This window comes from Calliphora vicina, chromosome 2, assembly GCF_958450345.1.
Source record: "Calliphora vicina chromosome 2, idCalVici1.1, whole genome shotgun sequence".
NCBI classification, from domain to species: Eukaryota; Metazoa; Arthropoda; class Insecta; order Diptera; family Calliphoridae; genus Calliphora; species Calliphora vicina.
In genome coordinates this window covers 87,452,706-87,466,752 of record NC_088781.1, presented here as the reverse complement: position 1 = coordinate 87,466,752, position 14,047 = coordinate 87,452,706, and the positions used below count along the sequence as shown (strand labels likewise).

The 14,047-nt window shown below is 36.2% G+C and overlaps 2 protein-coding genes across 2 annotated transcripts; one reads left to right on the top strand and one right to left on the bottom strand.

Moving 5' to 3' along the window:
- Positions 1-1,051: 1,051 nt before the first annotated feature.
- On the top strand, positions 1,052-7,006 carry LOC135950641 (uncharacterized). Its single transcript, XM_065500172.1, has 2 exons — positions 1,052-1,552; positions 6,425-7,006. The coding sequence occupies exons 1-2, from the start codon at positions 1,052-1,054 to the stop codon at positions 7,004-7,006; spliced, it is 1,083 nt and encodes a 360-aa protein (XP_065356244.1).
- Positions 7,007-7,342: 336 nt separating this feature from the next.
- Positions 7,343-10,666, bottom strand: LOC135950640 (uncharacterized). Its single transcript, XM_065500171.1, has 4 exons — positions 9,148-10,666; positions 8,805-9,095; positions 7,863-8,570; positions 7,343-7,518 (listed from the first exon to the last, which is right to left on the bottom strand). Exons 1-4 carry the CDS (start codon positions 10,664-10,666, stop codon positions 7,343-7,345), a joined length of 2,694 nt encoding a protein of 897 aa, XP_065356243.1.
- Positions 10,667-14,047: the final 3,381 nt, after the last annotated feature.

Here is a 14,047-nt window from a genome sequence, read left to right as displayed (position 1 = left end):
CATTATTTCCAAGATGGATGAAGGTGCTTCAGCAGAAAAAGAAATGCATGAACTCATTCGGAGACGAATAAAAATGACAAATGACCAAATGAAAACCAGTTATAGCTCACAACTAATAAGGGTTTGTCATCCAAATTGAGGAATCACTGCAAAGGCCCACATAGGGTAGTTAAGAAATTGGACGACATGGTTTATAGAATATGGAAATGTAGAAACCCGAGATCTAAAATGAAGTTCGTACATCTGGAACGACTAGCTGCCTATGCGAGAAGTGAATCTATGCCTATTCGGGACGAACAGGCTTAAGCGGAGGCAGTGTTACGAAATTGTACTTGAATTCAAATATAACGATTTTAACGGCTGATTTAAAAGTAGCATAATGCTTTCAAATAGCAGTGCCTCTAACATATCTGTGGGCATTATTAACATTGAATAAAAGCTTTCAGTTGACCACTGATCGTAAGTATGGCAACGCTGTTTGCTGCCACCGTATATTCGAATTCGAATATTCAGTTAAAGAACATTGTAGAAAGTACACCACAGATGGCGTATGCATTAGAAAGCTCTAGACAGTTAAAGAGCAATCTAGAGTACAGATGGCAGTGTTATAAATAGTGGCAGAGTTTGCAGTCGTTAGTGAGTTTATCAGAGACGCTTTTCGAATAAACATCAACTGAGTGCTGTGTTTTTCAAGTGAATTCGTGTACATTTTAAATAAATAAAGAGTTGTTACAATTTTCAAACTACTAAACGGCTTTTATTTGCAATCAAAAGTATCCGGTTTATTTAAAGGAAATAAAACAACGTTTTGAAAAGGTTAAAACGTAACAATTGGTGTCAGAAGTGGGATTGCAAAATAATAAGCATGCAGGTTGAGGAACTAAAAGTTAAACAACTCAAGAAAGAATTGAGTAAGTTGGAGCTACCAACAGCAGGTAACAAGGCAGAATTGCAGAAGAGGCTGATAGACGAGTTCCAGCTGCGCGATATTGACATCGGTGCTTACGAATTCGAGTATAAGGAAGTTTCTACACGTTCAGCAACAAGCAGCATGGATTTAAGCACAATGTTTGCGGTTATGATGGAAAAGATGGAAGGAATGCAAATGAAACTTCAAGAAACTAATAAAATAAACAACGAGAACCTGGAAGCGAAATTGAACGAAAATTCTAGAACCATCTTAGAAACTACTCGAGTCAAAAATGACAAACCTCTTGCCAACAACGAGAAACTTCGTGCTGAAGTTAAAGCTGAAGTCAAAGAAACTATCAAACACTTAGCTGAAATGGAAGCGAAACTTCAAGAATCCTCTCGAGCTACAGATGAGAAAATTCAGGAAATGTATATCATTGACCAAAAGGTGTCAGATTTAGAAAATGGTGTTAATCAAAAACTGCATGACCTAGAAACAAAGGTTAATAATCTTCAATGCCAAGATGGACCGGTGCGATTTATTTTAGAAACATCGTTTGATACGGTTGCCATTAGAAACATGTGGAAAGACGAAGAAAATACTATCGAGTTGATTTTGGCCTTAAAAGGAAATGCAGCGGTAGTTCTTGAAAGCGTGCCAGCGAGCAACAGAAATTGTTATGATGACATAATGGAGTCGCTACAACGTAAGTACGGTGGCGAACATAAAAAAGAATTGTACCGAATGGAATTGCGTGGTAGAGTTCAGAAACCCAATGAGACGCTACAAGACTTTGCGACGGAAATTGAACGTTTGCTACAGCTTATTTATCCAGGGGAGAACCATCCGATTTTGCTATGGAGAACCATAGCATTTGAAGATAGAGGCATTTGTGAATGGTATTCGTGATCCAGAGAAAAAATATGCGGTATGTGCCACACCAAAGTCATCATTCTTTGAAACCGTCTCATTCGCGCTGGTAAAAGAAACAGCAAAGATAATTTCAAAGCCCGAGATGTGTAATGTGCGGTTAATCGAGGTTGTCGCTGAAAATGATAGAAGTATGGTCAACGAATTAAGGGAATTAAAAGAGGCAGTTTTGGAGGCTTTAAGTAACAGACAAACTAAATACAATGTCAAATGTTATAACTGTGGAAAAATGGGTCACATTCAGCGAAACTGCAGAGCACCAAGAAAGCGAATCAGATATGTCTCAGCATCAAGAAATAACCAACTGGCGAATCATCAAGCATTACAGGAACCACCTTTAAAGCGAGCTAGCACTGAGGGACAGGATCTGACACCCACACCTGATGGCCCTACCATCTCCATATCGTACTGCAGCAGGAAAATAACAATCTTACTGCTAGTGAGTACATCAACGGTCGGCAGCGTAGTCCTCACTATGGACACGGGAGCGTCGCAGTCTATCATCAGAACAGATTTAGTAAAGAAATCGATGGAACCAATTTGCAATGTAAGTCTACGCACCGTTACTGGAGAGCCTGCCGCTGTCCATGGTAAAGTTAATGTGAAACTAACTATTGGTGGTATTAGCGTAAATTATGTCTTTGTTGTTGCCGATATTGTGAACGAAGTAATCATTGGTGCAGACTTCATGATTAGTCACAGCATTACTTTGGATATGGGACAAAAAGTCATGAATTGGCGAATGTTAAAATACCCCTTGACGTCGGATATGAGGGCAAGTCTCAAGTAAGAAAGTTAGTTTTTGTTGAGCACAAAAGGTTGCCACCGCAGTCAGAGGATTTGGTATGGGCCAGTGAGGAAGTGGAGTATTGTATAGACTATGGTTTGTTGGTGTTGGAACCAGCGGATGTGATAAGTGGACATGTAACAATGGAGGCCCTCGTTGAACACTGCAACGACAGAATGGTTTCTGTTGGAGTGCTTGGTCTGTCCCGCAGAGAAAAGACCATGAGGCCGGGTGCCTAGATATGAGAAGGTGCATCAGCAGAAATAGAAATGCATGAACTCGTTCGGAGACGAATTAAAATGACAAATGACCAAATGAAAACCAGGAGCCCATTTCACTAAACTACAATTCTAAAAGTTTACAAGTTACAAATACAAGTCTAATTCTTACAAGTGCTGATGAATTGTGTTTCATTAAAATTTTCACAACACTTGTAGCTTTTTGCACTTGTAAACTACAATTTCTATTGCAATTATGGGTATTAATTTATAATTGTCTATATATATTTAGATTTCCAAAGTGGCTATTTCCAAAAGCAAAAGAAAAAAACAAGTAAGGAAGTATAGTCGGTCAAGCTCGACCATATTATACCTACTACATATGAAAGCTATTTTAAAAAAAAATAAATCGTTACTTTAATATAGAAAGGTCCTAATTCATGTTTTTTATAAGCGCAGATTTTCCATTATTTCGATAAATTGTCAACTCATATATCATATTTATTTAGTTTAGTGAAACAAAACCACTTGTAGAAGTATGACTTGTAGACTTGTGACTTGTAAAAGTCACAAGTTCACAATTTTACAGGCAAAAACACTTATAATTGTGAACTTGTAATATGGGTTTGTCATCCAAATTAATGAATCACTGCAAAGGACCACATATGGTAGTTAAGAAATTGGACGACATGGTTTATAGAATACGGAAATGTGGAAGACCGATATCGGGAATTAAGGTTGAACATCTGAAATGACAAGCTGCCTATGGGAGAAGTGAATCTGTGCCTATTCGGGACGAACAGGCTTAAGCGGGGGTCAGTGTTACGAAATTATACTTGAATTCATATATAACGATTTTAACGGCTGATTTAAAAGTTGCATAATGCTTTCAAATAGCAGTGCCTCTAACATATCTGTGGGCATTATTAACATTGAATAAAAGCTTTCAGTTGACCATTGATCGTAAGTATGGCAACGCTGTTCGCTGCGACCGTATATTCAGTTAAAGAACATTGTAGAAAGTACATCACAGATGGCGTATGTATTAGAAAGCTCTAGAATAAACGAGCTTTGACAGTTAAAGAGCAATCTAGAGTGAAGATGGCAGTGTTATAAATAGTGGCAGAGGTTGCAGTGAGTTTATCAGAGACGCTTTTCGAATAAACATCAACTGAGTGCCATAAAGTGTGCTGTATTTTCAAGTGAATTCGTGTACATTATAAAGTGTGTCTGTATTTCTGTGAATTTATAAACGTGTATAAAAAACATTGATTGACTATTTAATTCTGTTGTTGTACATTTTAAATAAAAAAAAGAGTTGTTACAATTTTCAAACTACTAAACGGCTTTTATTTGCAAGCAAAAGTATCCGGTTTATTTAAAGGAAATAAACCAACGTTTTGAAAAAGTTAAAACGTAACAGTATTTATTTTTATCAGTCTCCGCACATTTTTTATTTATTTACTTATTTATTTAATATTAATAAAAAGAAGCCTTCGTGGCCAAAAAATACATTTTCCGATATACTGGGTCTAAAAAATAAGAAATATTATTGAAATATGTTATATTGCGTTTTTATAGGATATTTTAACATTTTGAGTAATAATAAATAAGAATTGTAAAATTATTATCGCAAATTATATGTACAAGAACTTCCAGTTGTAGAAATTGTAGTTTACAAGTGCAAAAAGCTACAAGTGTTGTGAAAATTTTAATGAAACATAATTCAACAGCACTTGTAAGAATTTAATTTGTAATTGTAACTTGTAGAATTGTAGTTTAGTGAAATAGGCCCCAGATATTTGCAATCAGGGGGTCATAATTACCCCAAAAAAGTTATTTTTTTTTAAAAATAAATAAAAAATTATCTCGGAACGAAATGGGTTAAGAACTTTTTCAGAATAAATTAAACATAATTCCGAAATTCTAGCATAATTCTAGAAGTTAAGCTAAATCTTACCAAACGTTCAATTGAGTTTGATGTACATACAGTGACTCAACGCAAAATCGGACAAACGTTTGTCTGATATAAATGTGCTCTAAACATGAAATGATGTACCAAAAAAATTGTTTTTTTTTCGCTTCTATTTACACTCCACATACCTATATCTATAAAATATAACAAAAACTAAAATTTGCATAATTAAAACTGTAAACTTTTGCATAAAAACCAAAATAACTCAATTTCTTGCGTCAAACACAAAATCGGACAGAGTACAATAGGTATTCAAAAGCAGGCTATAAATATTTAGTTCCATATCCTTTATCTCGAATGACCCGTATTCACTTTTGAATCGATTTTACCATGTTTTGGCATACTTCCGGATCTATTGAGGCCCATGCTTTCAGTAAGGACTCTTTTATCTGAACTAACGTGTTAAATTTTATTTAATGCGCTCTCCTAGCTAATTCCTCCCAAAGGTGCTCAATTTCATTAAAGTCTGGGCTCTGTGCAGGTGTTTCAATAAGTTTGGCACAGTTATGGACCAACCAAAGATTTGCAACACCTGATGTGAGCTTGGGATCGTAGTCTTGATAAAAGAAAAAGAAGTTTTGTGTACCCAATTTTTCGCACTTTACTCTAAATTTTGCTTTATAATATTAGGTAGACAAATTTGTCCATTTTGCCATCGATAAAATGCAAATTGCATACACCGACACTCAATATGCAGCCCATTACATTGCGTATAGTTAAGCTAAACGGACGTGTTTTTTTCTATCTCCGCAAATATTTCGTTTTTTTTGATGATATTGACGGCTAAAAATAAATTAAATATAAAAAAAAGAATATATATATATCTTTAACGCGAAATTATATTTAAATATACAATCGTTTTTTGATTAAGTCATAAAATATAATATTAAAAGTGCCAATTAAAGTTATCTTTTATTATTTTCGTTCTGGTGTTTGTTTTCTTTTTTCCACCAATAAAGAGCACAAGTGCATAAAAATAAACAGAGAATACTCTTTATAAGTTTCTCAAGTGGTAATCATAGTGAGCGCAGGCTTAGCATGAACGGCAGAAATGCATATGTGTTTGTGAATGTTGAAGAAAATTCGAAAGAAAACAAAAATACAAGAGTTGATGACAGCTTGTATTTGACCGCCAAACAAAGTGACCGAGCTCGTTCATTACCCCCCGCTTTGTTTACAAAAGGTGTTTGTACAAAAGAAAATTAGCCGTTGATAGCTGTTGATGGAAATATGGTAACCAAAAGTAAACTTTTAGTAGCGCCTGCTAATTAATTCACCCCCTAAAACAAAAACCTGTACCTCGTTTATGTATTATATGTGAAAACTTTTCATTCGAAACATTTATAAACTTCCTGTTAAATACAGGGCGAGTATTAGTAAATCGTTAACTGTGTCTATACTTTTAATGTATTCAGTTTAAACATTACCTAAGTCATCCTGTTAAAAACTGAATGACTACAAGAATTTTTAAATTTTTAAAATTCTTTTAACGTTGTACCTTTTAAGCGAGACTAAGATACAGGTAAATCATGAAAATGATTCCGTAAGGTTGTTACCGAATTTGAAAACAATAAACAAAGTTTTACACATACCAATTGAAGAGTAGCAAAGGGCTTCAAATTGTTATTAAGGGTATTGACTCTTGTGTAGATCCTGAAGATATAAAGGCTGCTTTGGAACATAACAAGTTTAAAATAAAAAATGTAGTCAACATTAGAAATCACGAGAAAATTCCCCAACCAATGTTTAGAGTTGAACTAGAACCAGGTGATGTTAATCTCAAGAAAAATGAAACACACCCAATTAACAATTTAAAATATTTATTGCATCGTAAAATTACGATTGAAGAGCCACATAAGAGATCGGGACACGTCCAGTGTTTAAACTGTCAAGAATATGGTCATACTAGGGCACATTGCAAACTACCCCCTGTTTGCGTGGTGTGTGGAGAATTGCACGGTTCTAAGCAGTGCGATAAATCCAAAAACTACTCAAAAGTAAATTACAGAGGATGCCCAGTATATTCTATAGTAAAAAGAACACTAACACAGAAACCTAGTATTTATCCTGTGCAATCAAAGAACCTAATTGATACTCATCACCCCCAAATCTCGCAAACCATGAATAATAAAGGTTCATACGCTAGTGTTCTAAGAACGAATCCCACTGTACGCGCAAATTAAAAGCCTTGCTGTTTCTTTCGTTGTTTATCTTACACTGATTTATTATTTAAAAAACAAGTGGTCAAACCACTTGTGCATCAACATTACAAAACTCTTATACTCTAATGTTTACAACAACAACGTACATAAAATAACTCAACATTATACGATTGTACCGTAATTACTTTAAAGAACAACAAGTAAAGCAAAATAAGAAACACAAGAATTCATGTACGAGGGATGATTTAAAATGAATAAGACAATATAATTAAATAATATTGTACCAAATCAATAAAAAATTAAAATATAAATAAACGTCGTTAACATTCCGCCAGCCTTGAACGAAGCTATTTTAGTTCAATCATCTTTGGGTAAAGGATACAGTTTAGTAACCGGAAGTTTAAACGTAGATGTTTCAGTCTTTACAGTGGCCACTCTAACTCGACCATCTGAACCAGCTTGGGTTTCTATCACTCGACCAAGTTTCCAGCATGCGGGGGGTATATTATCTTCACGTAGCAGAACGACATCATCTACTTGTAAATTTGGTTTTTCATTTAGCCATTTTGATTTAGGTTGAAGCGACAGTAAATAATCATTTGACCATCGTGACCAGAAATATTGTAAGCTGTTGAATAAGTCTCCACTTGGAAATAGCTGATGTCTTAAGATGGGTCATATCAACCTCAGGCATAGCATTTAGGGGTCTGCCAATTAAAAAGTGTCCCGGAGTGATATATGGTAGGTCATCTGAGTCAGCTTGGACTAGCGGCCGGGAGTTCAGGACAGCTTCAATTCTTGTTAACAGTGTAGTTAGTTCTTTATATTTAAGGGTAGCTTGACCAATGGTTCTCCGAAGGTGATATTTTATTTTTACTTTTCACTGTGGACTCCCATGCACCTCCAAAGTGTGGTGCCGCTGGTGGTATAAAGTGCCATTGAATGCCCTTAGTGGATAGAAAATTTGAAACATTATTATTAAATTCAAAGTTCGTTACCGCTTTGTAGATTTCTCCCAGTTTCTTAGCAGCGCCTTGAAAGTTGGTGCCATTATCACTGTGTATGTGCCCACAAAGTCCCCTTCGGGCTACGAATCTATCTAGAGCAGCCAGAAAGGCACCCGAGCTTAAATCCGAGACCAGTTCGAGATGTACAGCTTTAGTGACTAGACAAATAAATACTGCGATGTATGCTTTAGCTGTAGGAGATTTGCCACCATTATGTTGTTTATACATTATAGGACCTGCGTAGTCACAACCGACTTCATAAAATGGATAGGCAGCATTTACTCTAAATTTCGGAAGGTCGCCCATAAGTTGGTAGTTGGCCTTGGCCCTGTAGCGTTGACAGACTTGACATTTATCACAAATTCGCTTAGCAAGTTCACGTGCACCTACTATCCAATACATCTGACGCAGTGTAGCAATGAGTAAAGTAATTCCAGCATGTAAGTTTTTTAGATGACAGTCCTGAACAATTTTATATGCAATAGGGCTGTCTTTATGGAGTATGATTTGATGCTGACTATCATAAGGCAAGTTAGCTTTATTGAGTCTGCCGCCTACTCGCAAAATACCACGCTCATCTAAAAAGGGTGACAATCGTTTTATTTTTTTGCTGGTAACAGGTGCCCTTTTTTGAATGGATGATATAACATCAGAAAACTCCGTTTCTTGATAGTATTTAAAGAATTAATTTTCAGCTTCTCTTATCTCGTTTACCTGAAGTGGTGATTTATTTTTAGATTTAAAACGAAAATTGTTATATGCTCTATAGTAATAGGCAAGTGCTCGGACCATACTAGGGAAACGCGACATACGTGTATTTAATCTCTCAATAATGCTAACACAACTTGTTGTGGTTAAAACAACCTGCTTTTCTAGGCGTAATTCTTCATTAGTTTTTAATTCTTTAACAGGTGCTGGCCACTCCGATGGGTCCTTTAGTAGAAAGGATGGCCCATGAAACCACATTAGATTATCAACTAGATAGATTGATTTAACACCACTACTAGCACAATCAGCTGGATTTAATTTAGTTGAAACTCCATTTAACATCAGGAAGGGTTTCAAGAATGTACCCAGTTCGATGACCAACAAAAGTTTTCCATCTAGTTGGATGGGATGACAGCCATGCCAATACAGTTTTACTATCTGACCAACATGCAATGCTTTTAGTGTCTATACGCAGCACGGGCATTAAATACTCAAAAAGTTGTGCCAAGAGATATGCAGCACACAGTTCCAGCCTGGGAATCGATATCATGGTTATCGGTGCCACCTTCGTTTTAGCCATCACTATATTAGTAGATACCTCACCATTTGTTAAAGTTTTACAACAATACACTACGGCTGCATAGGCTGCACTGGAAGCATCACAAAATCCATGATAAGTGATATTGGTTTCTGTCGAGAAAATAATTCTAGGAATATTAATATTATTCAGTAAATAAAATTCAGAAAATAATTGCTCAGCACAGGTTTTAATTTCGCTAGGAAGCTCATCGTCCCAGGCTATACTAATTAACCAAAGTTTTTGCATAATTATTTTAACCGCTATTATGACCGGTGAAATCCAGCCAAGGGGATCAAAGATTTTTGAAATTTCTGATAGCAACTTTCTCTTAGTATCAATGCTGTAGTCTTTTTCCTTAACTTTGTAAGAAAAACAGTCGACAATAGGGTTCCATATTACACCAAGTAGACATATAGTCATATCTGTTGGTATGTTTACTATACTTTCAATTTTATCTTCCTTAGGAATATTGGTTAGAATTTTACTTTCATTAGTTGCCCATTTTCTCAACCGAAAGCCGCCAGCCGTAAGCAACTGGTTTAATTCTTCAGCTAATTTTTGTGCATCCTTTATAGTGTTGGAGCCAGCCATACAATCATCAACGTAAAAACTATTTTCTAAGGCATCACATGCTAGTGGAAAGCGCTCACTCTCATCTGCCTTTAATTGCAAAAGCGTACGTATTGCCAGGTACGGGGCAGAGGTCGTACCGTAAGTCACTGTAGTAAGTCTATAGTGTCTTATTTCTTCATTGGGACTATTTCTCCACAAAATTCTCTGATAATCACGATCGCACTCTGGTATGTCAATCATGCGAAACATTTGTTTTATATCAGCCGCAAAACAAAATTTCTTGCACCTATATCTCAGTAGGACTGCTACCAGGTCTTGTTGTAAGACGGGGCCTCTTAGTATATTATCATTTAGAGATTGTCCGTTTGATGATTTGCTAGAGCCATCAAATACTACACGAAGTTTTGTGGTAAGCCTTGTATCTTTTAACACGGCATGGTGTGGCAAATAGTACACTTTGGCAGCGGGGCGATTAATTTCATTGTTAGGCACAGGTTCCATATGGCCCAATGAAATATATTCACTCATAAAATCAGAATATGCAATTTTTAAATTAATGTTAGATTTAAACTTACGTTCCATAGTATAAAATCTTCTTAAGGCTCCAGTATAGGATTCTCCCAGCTCTGGGGACTGTTTAAAAGGCAACCTCACCGCATATCTTTCAGCTCGGATGGTTGTAGAACGGTAGAAATCTTCGACCTTTTGATCTTCAACAGCTAAAGCCGGTTTTTTTGTAATATTAAGGCTCTCGACTTCCCAAAATAGTCGTAAGGCTTTATTAAGATCTTCTGCATCACCAATTTGCCTCATTGTATTACACACCGTGACTGATTTGTCCATAGTACAACCATTACAAATAACCCAACCAAAGACGCTATTTTGAGCTAAGAGGTTGCCGTCCTTTATAATCCTACCCTCTTTAATTAGTGAAAAGAAATAGTCAAACCCAATTAAAATGTCAATATCTTTAGGGATATGAAATTTATTATCAGCTAAGGGGAGGTCTTGGATCTCATCCCAGCAATTAATATTTAATTTTACACAGGGTAATTTTGAAGTTAATTTCGTAAATATTTGCGCCAGTATATGAATTATTGTTTCATCATTGTAAATAGATTTTACTTCCACGGGTTGCGCCAGCTTTGTTGTTGCCCAATCCACAAACAAAAATTCTTGTTGACTTACGAGGCAGCCTTAGTCTTTGTGCACATTTTTCTGAAATTAGAGTATTTTGACAACCAGAGTCCAAAAGAATAAGACAGGGTTGAAAATATCCCATATTATCTTTTACCAATACTCTGGCAGTTGGTAATAGCATATTAAAATAATTTACCTCTGAAGATTGGCTTACGTTCTCCTTCGTATCGGCAGCAACCACATAGGTATCATTCAGAGCTGAGCAAGCAGCTGGTTGATTAGTCTCAGGCTTAGATACTGTAGGCAACTTACTTGATTCTGATGACGGCTTTCGGTCAATATGTATAAGCGAATAGTGTTTACCTTTACATGTTTCACAAACATGCTTCGAAGTGCAATTCTGAACACCATGATTTGGTTTCATACAATTAAAACAACAATATTTCTCCTTTAACAGTTGTACACGTTGATTCACATCCAATTTGTTGAAAGTGGGACAATATGACAGGTGATGATTTTGTTCACAAGCAGCACAGGCCCTTTTCATAGTGCTAGTGTAAGCACGAGCAGAGCGAACCCCCTTTGGAACTGCTTTACTTGCTTTCTCGTTTGAAGATGGCAGTCGTTCTAAAGCATCGCAGCGTTCGTCGACGAAAGCAAAAAATATATCCAGTGAAGGAAATAATATTTTACCACTATACTCTGCCCAAGCTTGTAGGGTAACTCTGTCCAACTTCTTGCATAGCAAGTGGATCAGCCATGGATCTCTTTTCTCCGCATCGGGGCCTTGAGCACGAAGGCCTCGAATAACTTCATCAGCTACGTTTGTTAAGTTTCGCAATTCCTTCGAATTATAAGCATTAGGGATTTGTAGAAAAATCTCGATTAATGATTCAACGATTAGCAAGGGTTTATCATATCGTTCTTGTAATTTTTTTAATGCTTCATCATAATTCTGGTCAGACACTGTCAAATGGCGAATCAGATTTGCTGGATCATCTTTCAAAAGTCCCTTTAAATATTGAAACTTTGAGCTGCTGACAAGTTATTATTGTTATGAATGGAGCAATAAAATAGATCGATAAATGCTTTAAATTCTGCATATTTGCCGTCAAATACAGGAATATTGAGCTTTGGTAAGCGCACATCAGCAGATGGATTAGTTGCGTTCGCAGTTTGCGAGAACGTAGCATGTCCCATAGTTTGTGGCAACTGTAGTTGCATGGCTGTAAATTTCTCTAAAAATGCCGTTTGATTTTCTAGAAGTTTTTGCATAGCGTCATGATGCATGGTTGTAGAATTGAGAGGATCCCCAATCGATGGATGCAGCCTGGCCTCTATCAACTCAACATATTTAGGTTTCATGCGAAAATACCTGTTCTCAAATTCCTCCACTTCAGTTTCACGTTCAGAACTATTGTCGCCAAGAGTCGCCATTTCAATATCCAACACTTGGAAATTGTCGTAGATTTTTTCCAAATTCTCTAATCTGGAACGTAGTTCATACAGCGAGGTTTCGGTATTCACGTTAGCGAGGAACTTTTCCAGCCTAGTTGCTGTACAACAACAACGTACATAAAATAACTCAACATCATACGATTGTACCGTAATTACTTTAAAGAACAACAAGTAAAGCAAAATAAGAAACACAAGAATTCATGTACGAGGGATGATTTAAAATGAATAAGACAATATAATTAAATAATATTGTACCAAATCAATAAAAAATTAAAATATAAATAAACGTCGTTAACACCCACCAATAGGAAAAGAAAATAACCCTAATATCAATGTGGAATTTGCAGACCAATATCCCACTTCTAATTTTAGTCGACTGGAAGCTACAATAGAGACCCTAGTGAAATCGGTTAACAATTTTACCAACTCTATGAGTAATATGATGCAGGAAATGCTTAAAATGCAATCAATGTTATTACAAGCTATCCTAAAGAAGCCATGAACTTTTGAAAATATGTTTCTGGATTGCAAACGGCATACGCCAACACAAAAAAAACTCGAATATTTTTTAAGAAACCAACCAAATTGATATAATGCTGGTTTCTGAAACTCATTTGACGTCCAGAAGTTCATTTCGAATAAATGGATACATAATATAGATACCAAAGATCCCAGAGGTAGAGCATGCGGAGGCTCGGCAATTTTAATAAAAGCTCGAATCAAACACTACTTAATGTGTGATCTTTGCGAAAATTATCTTCAAGCTACTACAATCTGTCTTGAAGATTTTCATAGAAACTTAGTGATTTCATCGATATCAGATTTTCAATTACAGAAAGTCAATATAATAGATTTTTTAAATCACTAGGCCCCCTTTTCCTGGCTGCTGGCAATTATAATGCTAAGCACACATTCTGGGGATCATTACCCCTAAAGGTCGTGTTTTGTTTGATACAATTTCTAAAATGGGTTTGAATGTGATTTCGAGCGGCCAACCTACCTACTGGCCTACTGACCCACGAAAAATACCGGATGTTATTGATTTTAGCGTGATGAAAAATATCCCTGGAGAAATGATTAAAGTTGAATCCTCGATGGAACTATCTTCAGATCACTCACCCACTATTGTTACTTTATTGAGCCCCCGAGAAATTGTATCCCCGACTGGTAATTTAGCGATGACAGGCACAAGAATTGATTGGCTCAAATATAAAAAATACCTCAGTACACATTGCTCGGAAAGCATACCGCTAAGAACACCAGAAAACATCGATCACTCTCTTATCAATTTCGATAAAAATCTCAAACTGGCTGCTCAACATGCTACCCAAACCCCTCGACAAATCAGATATAATAGAATTTATTCTGCAGATGTCGAACGGCTCTTAAATGAAAAAAGAAGAGTTCGAAGAGAGTGGCAATTGCACAGATCCCCCCAACTCAAATCGAAGCTTAAAGATTGTATAAAAAGACTTAAAAAGCTCTTGGAATTTCGAAAAATGGAATCATTGAATAAATATTTAGAAAGCCTGGACGCAACCCCGCAATCGGATTACTCATTATGGCGAGCAACAAAAAGTCTTAAAAGACCTGTCA

Bases quoted from the DNA above. Each gene is read 5' to 3' on its own strand.
- LOC135950641 (XM_065500172.1), top strand. From the start codon at position 1,052: ATGGATTTAAGCACAATGTTTGCGGTTATGATGGAAAAGATGGAAGGA. The intron at 1,553-6,424 runs GTAGTTCTTGAA...TACCAATTGAAG, and splicing joins CCTTAAAAGGAAATGCAGCG to AGTAGCAAAGGGCTTCAAAT.
- LOC135950640 (XM_065500171.1), bottom strand. From the start codon at position 10,666: ATGAGGCAAATTGGTGATGCAGAAGATCTTAATAAAGCCTTACGACTA. The intron at 9,096-9,147 runs GTTGGTCAGATA...CCATCCAACTAG, and splicing joins AGACACTAAAAGCATTGCAT to ATGGAAAACTTTTGTTGGTC. The intron at 8,571-8,804 runs GTATGTCGCGTT...CACCCTTTTTAG, and splicing joins TATTGAGAGATTAAATACAC to ATGAGCGTGGTATTTTGCGA.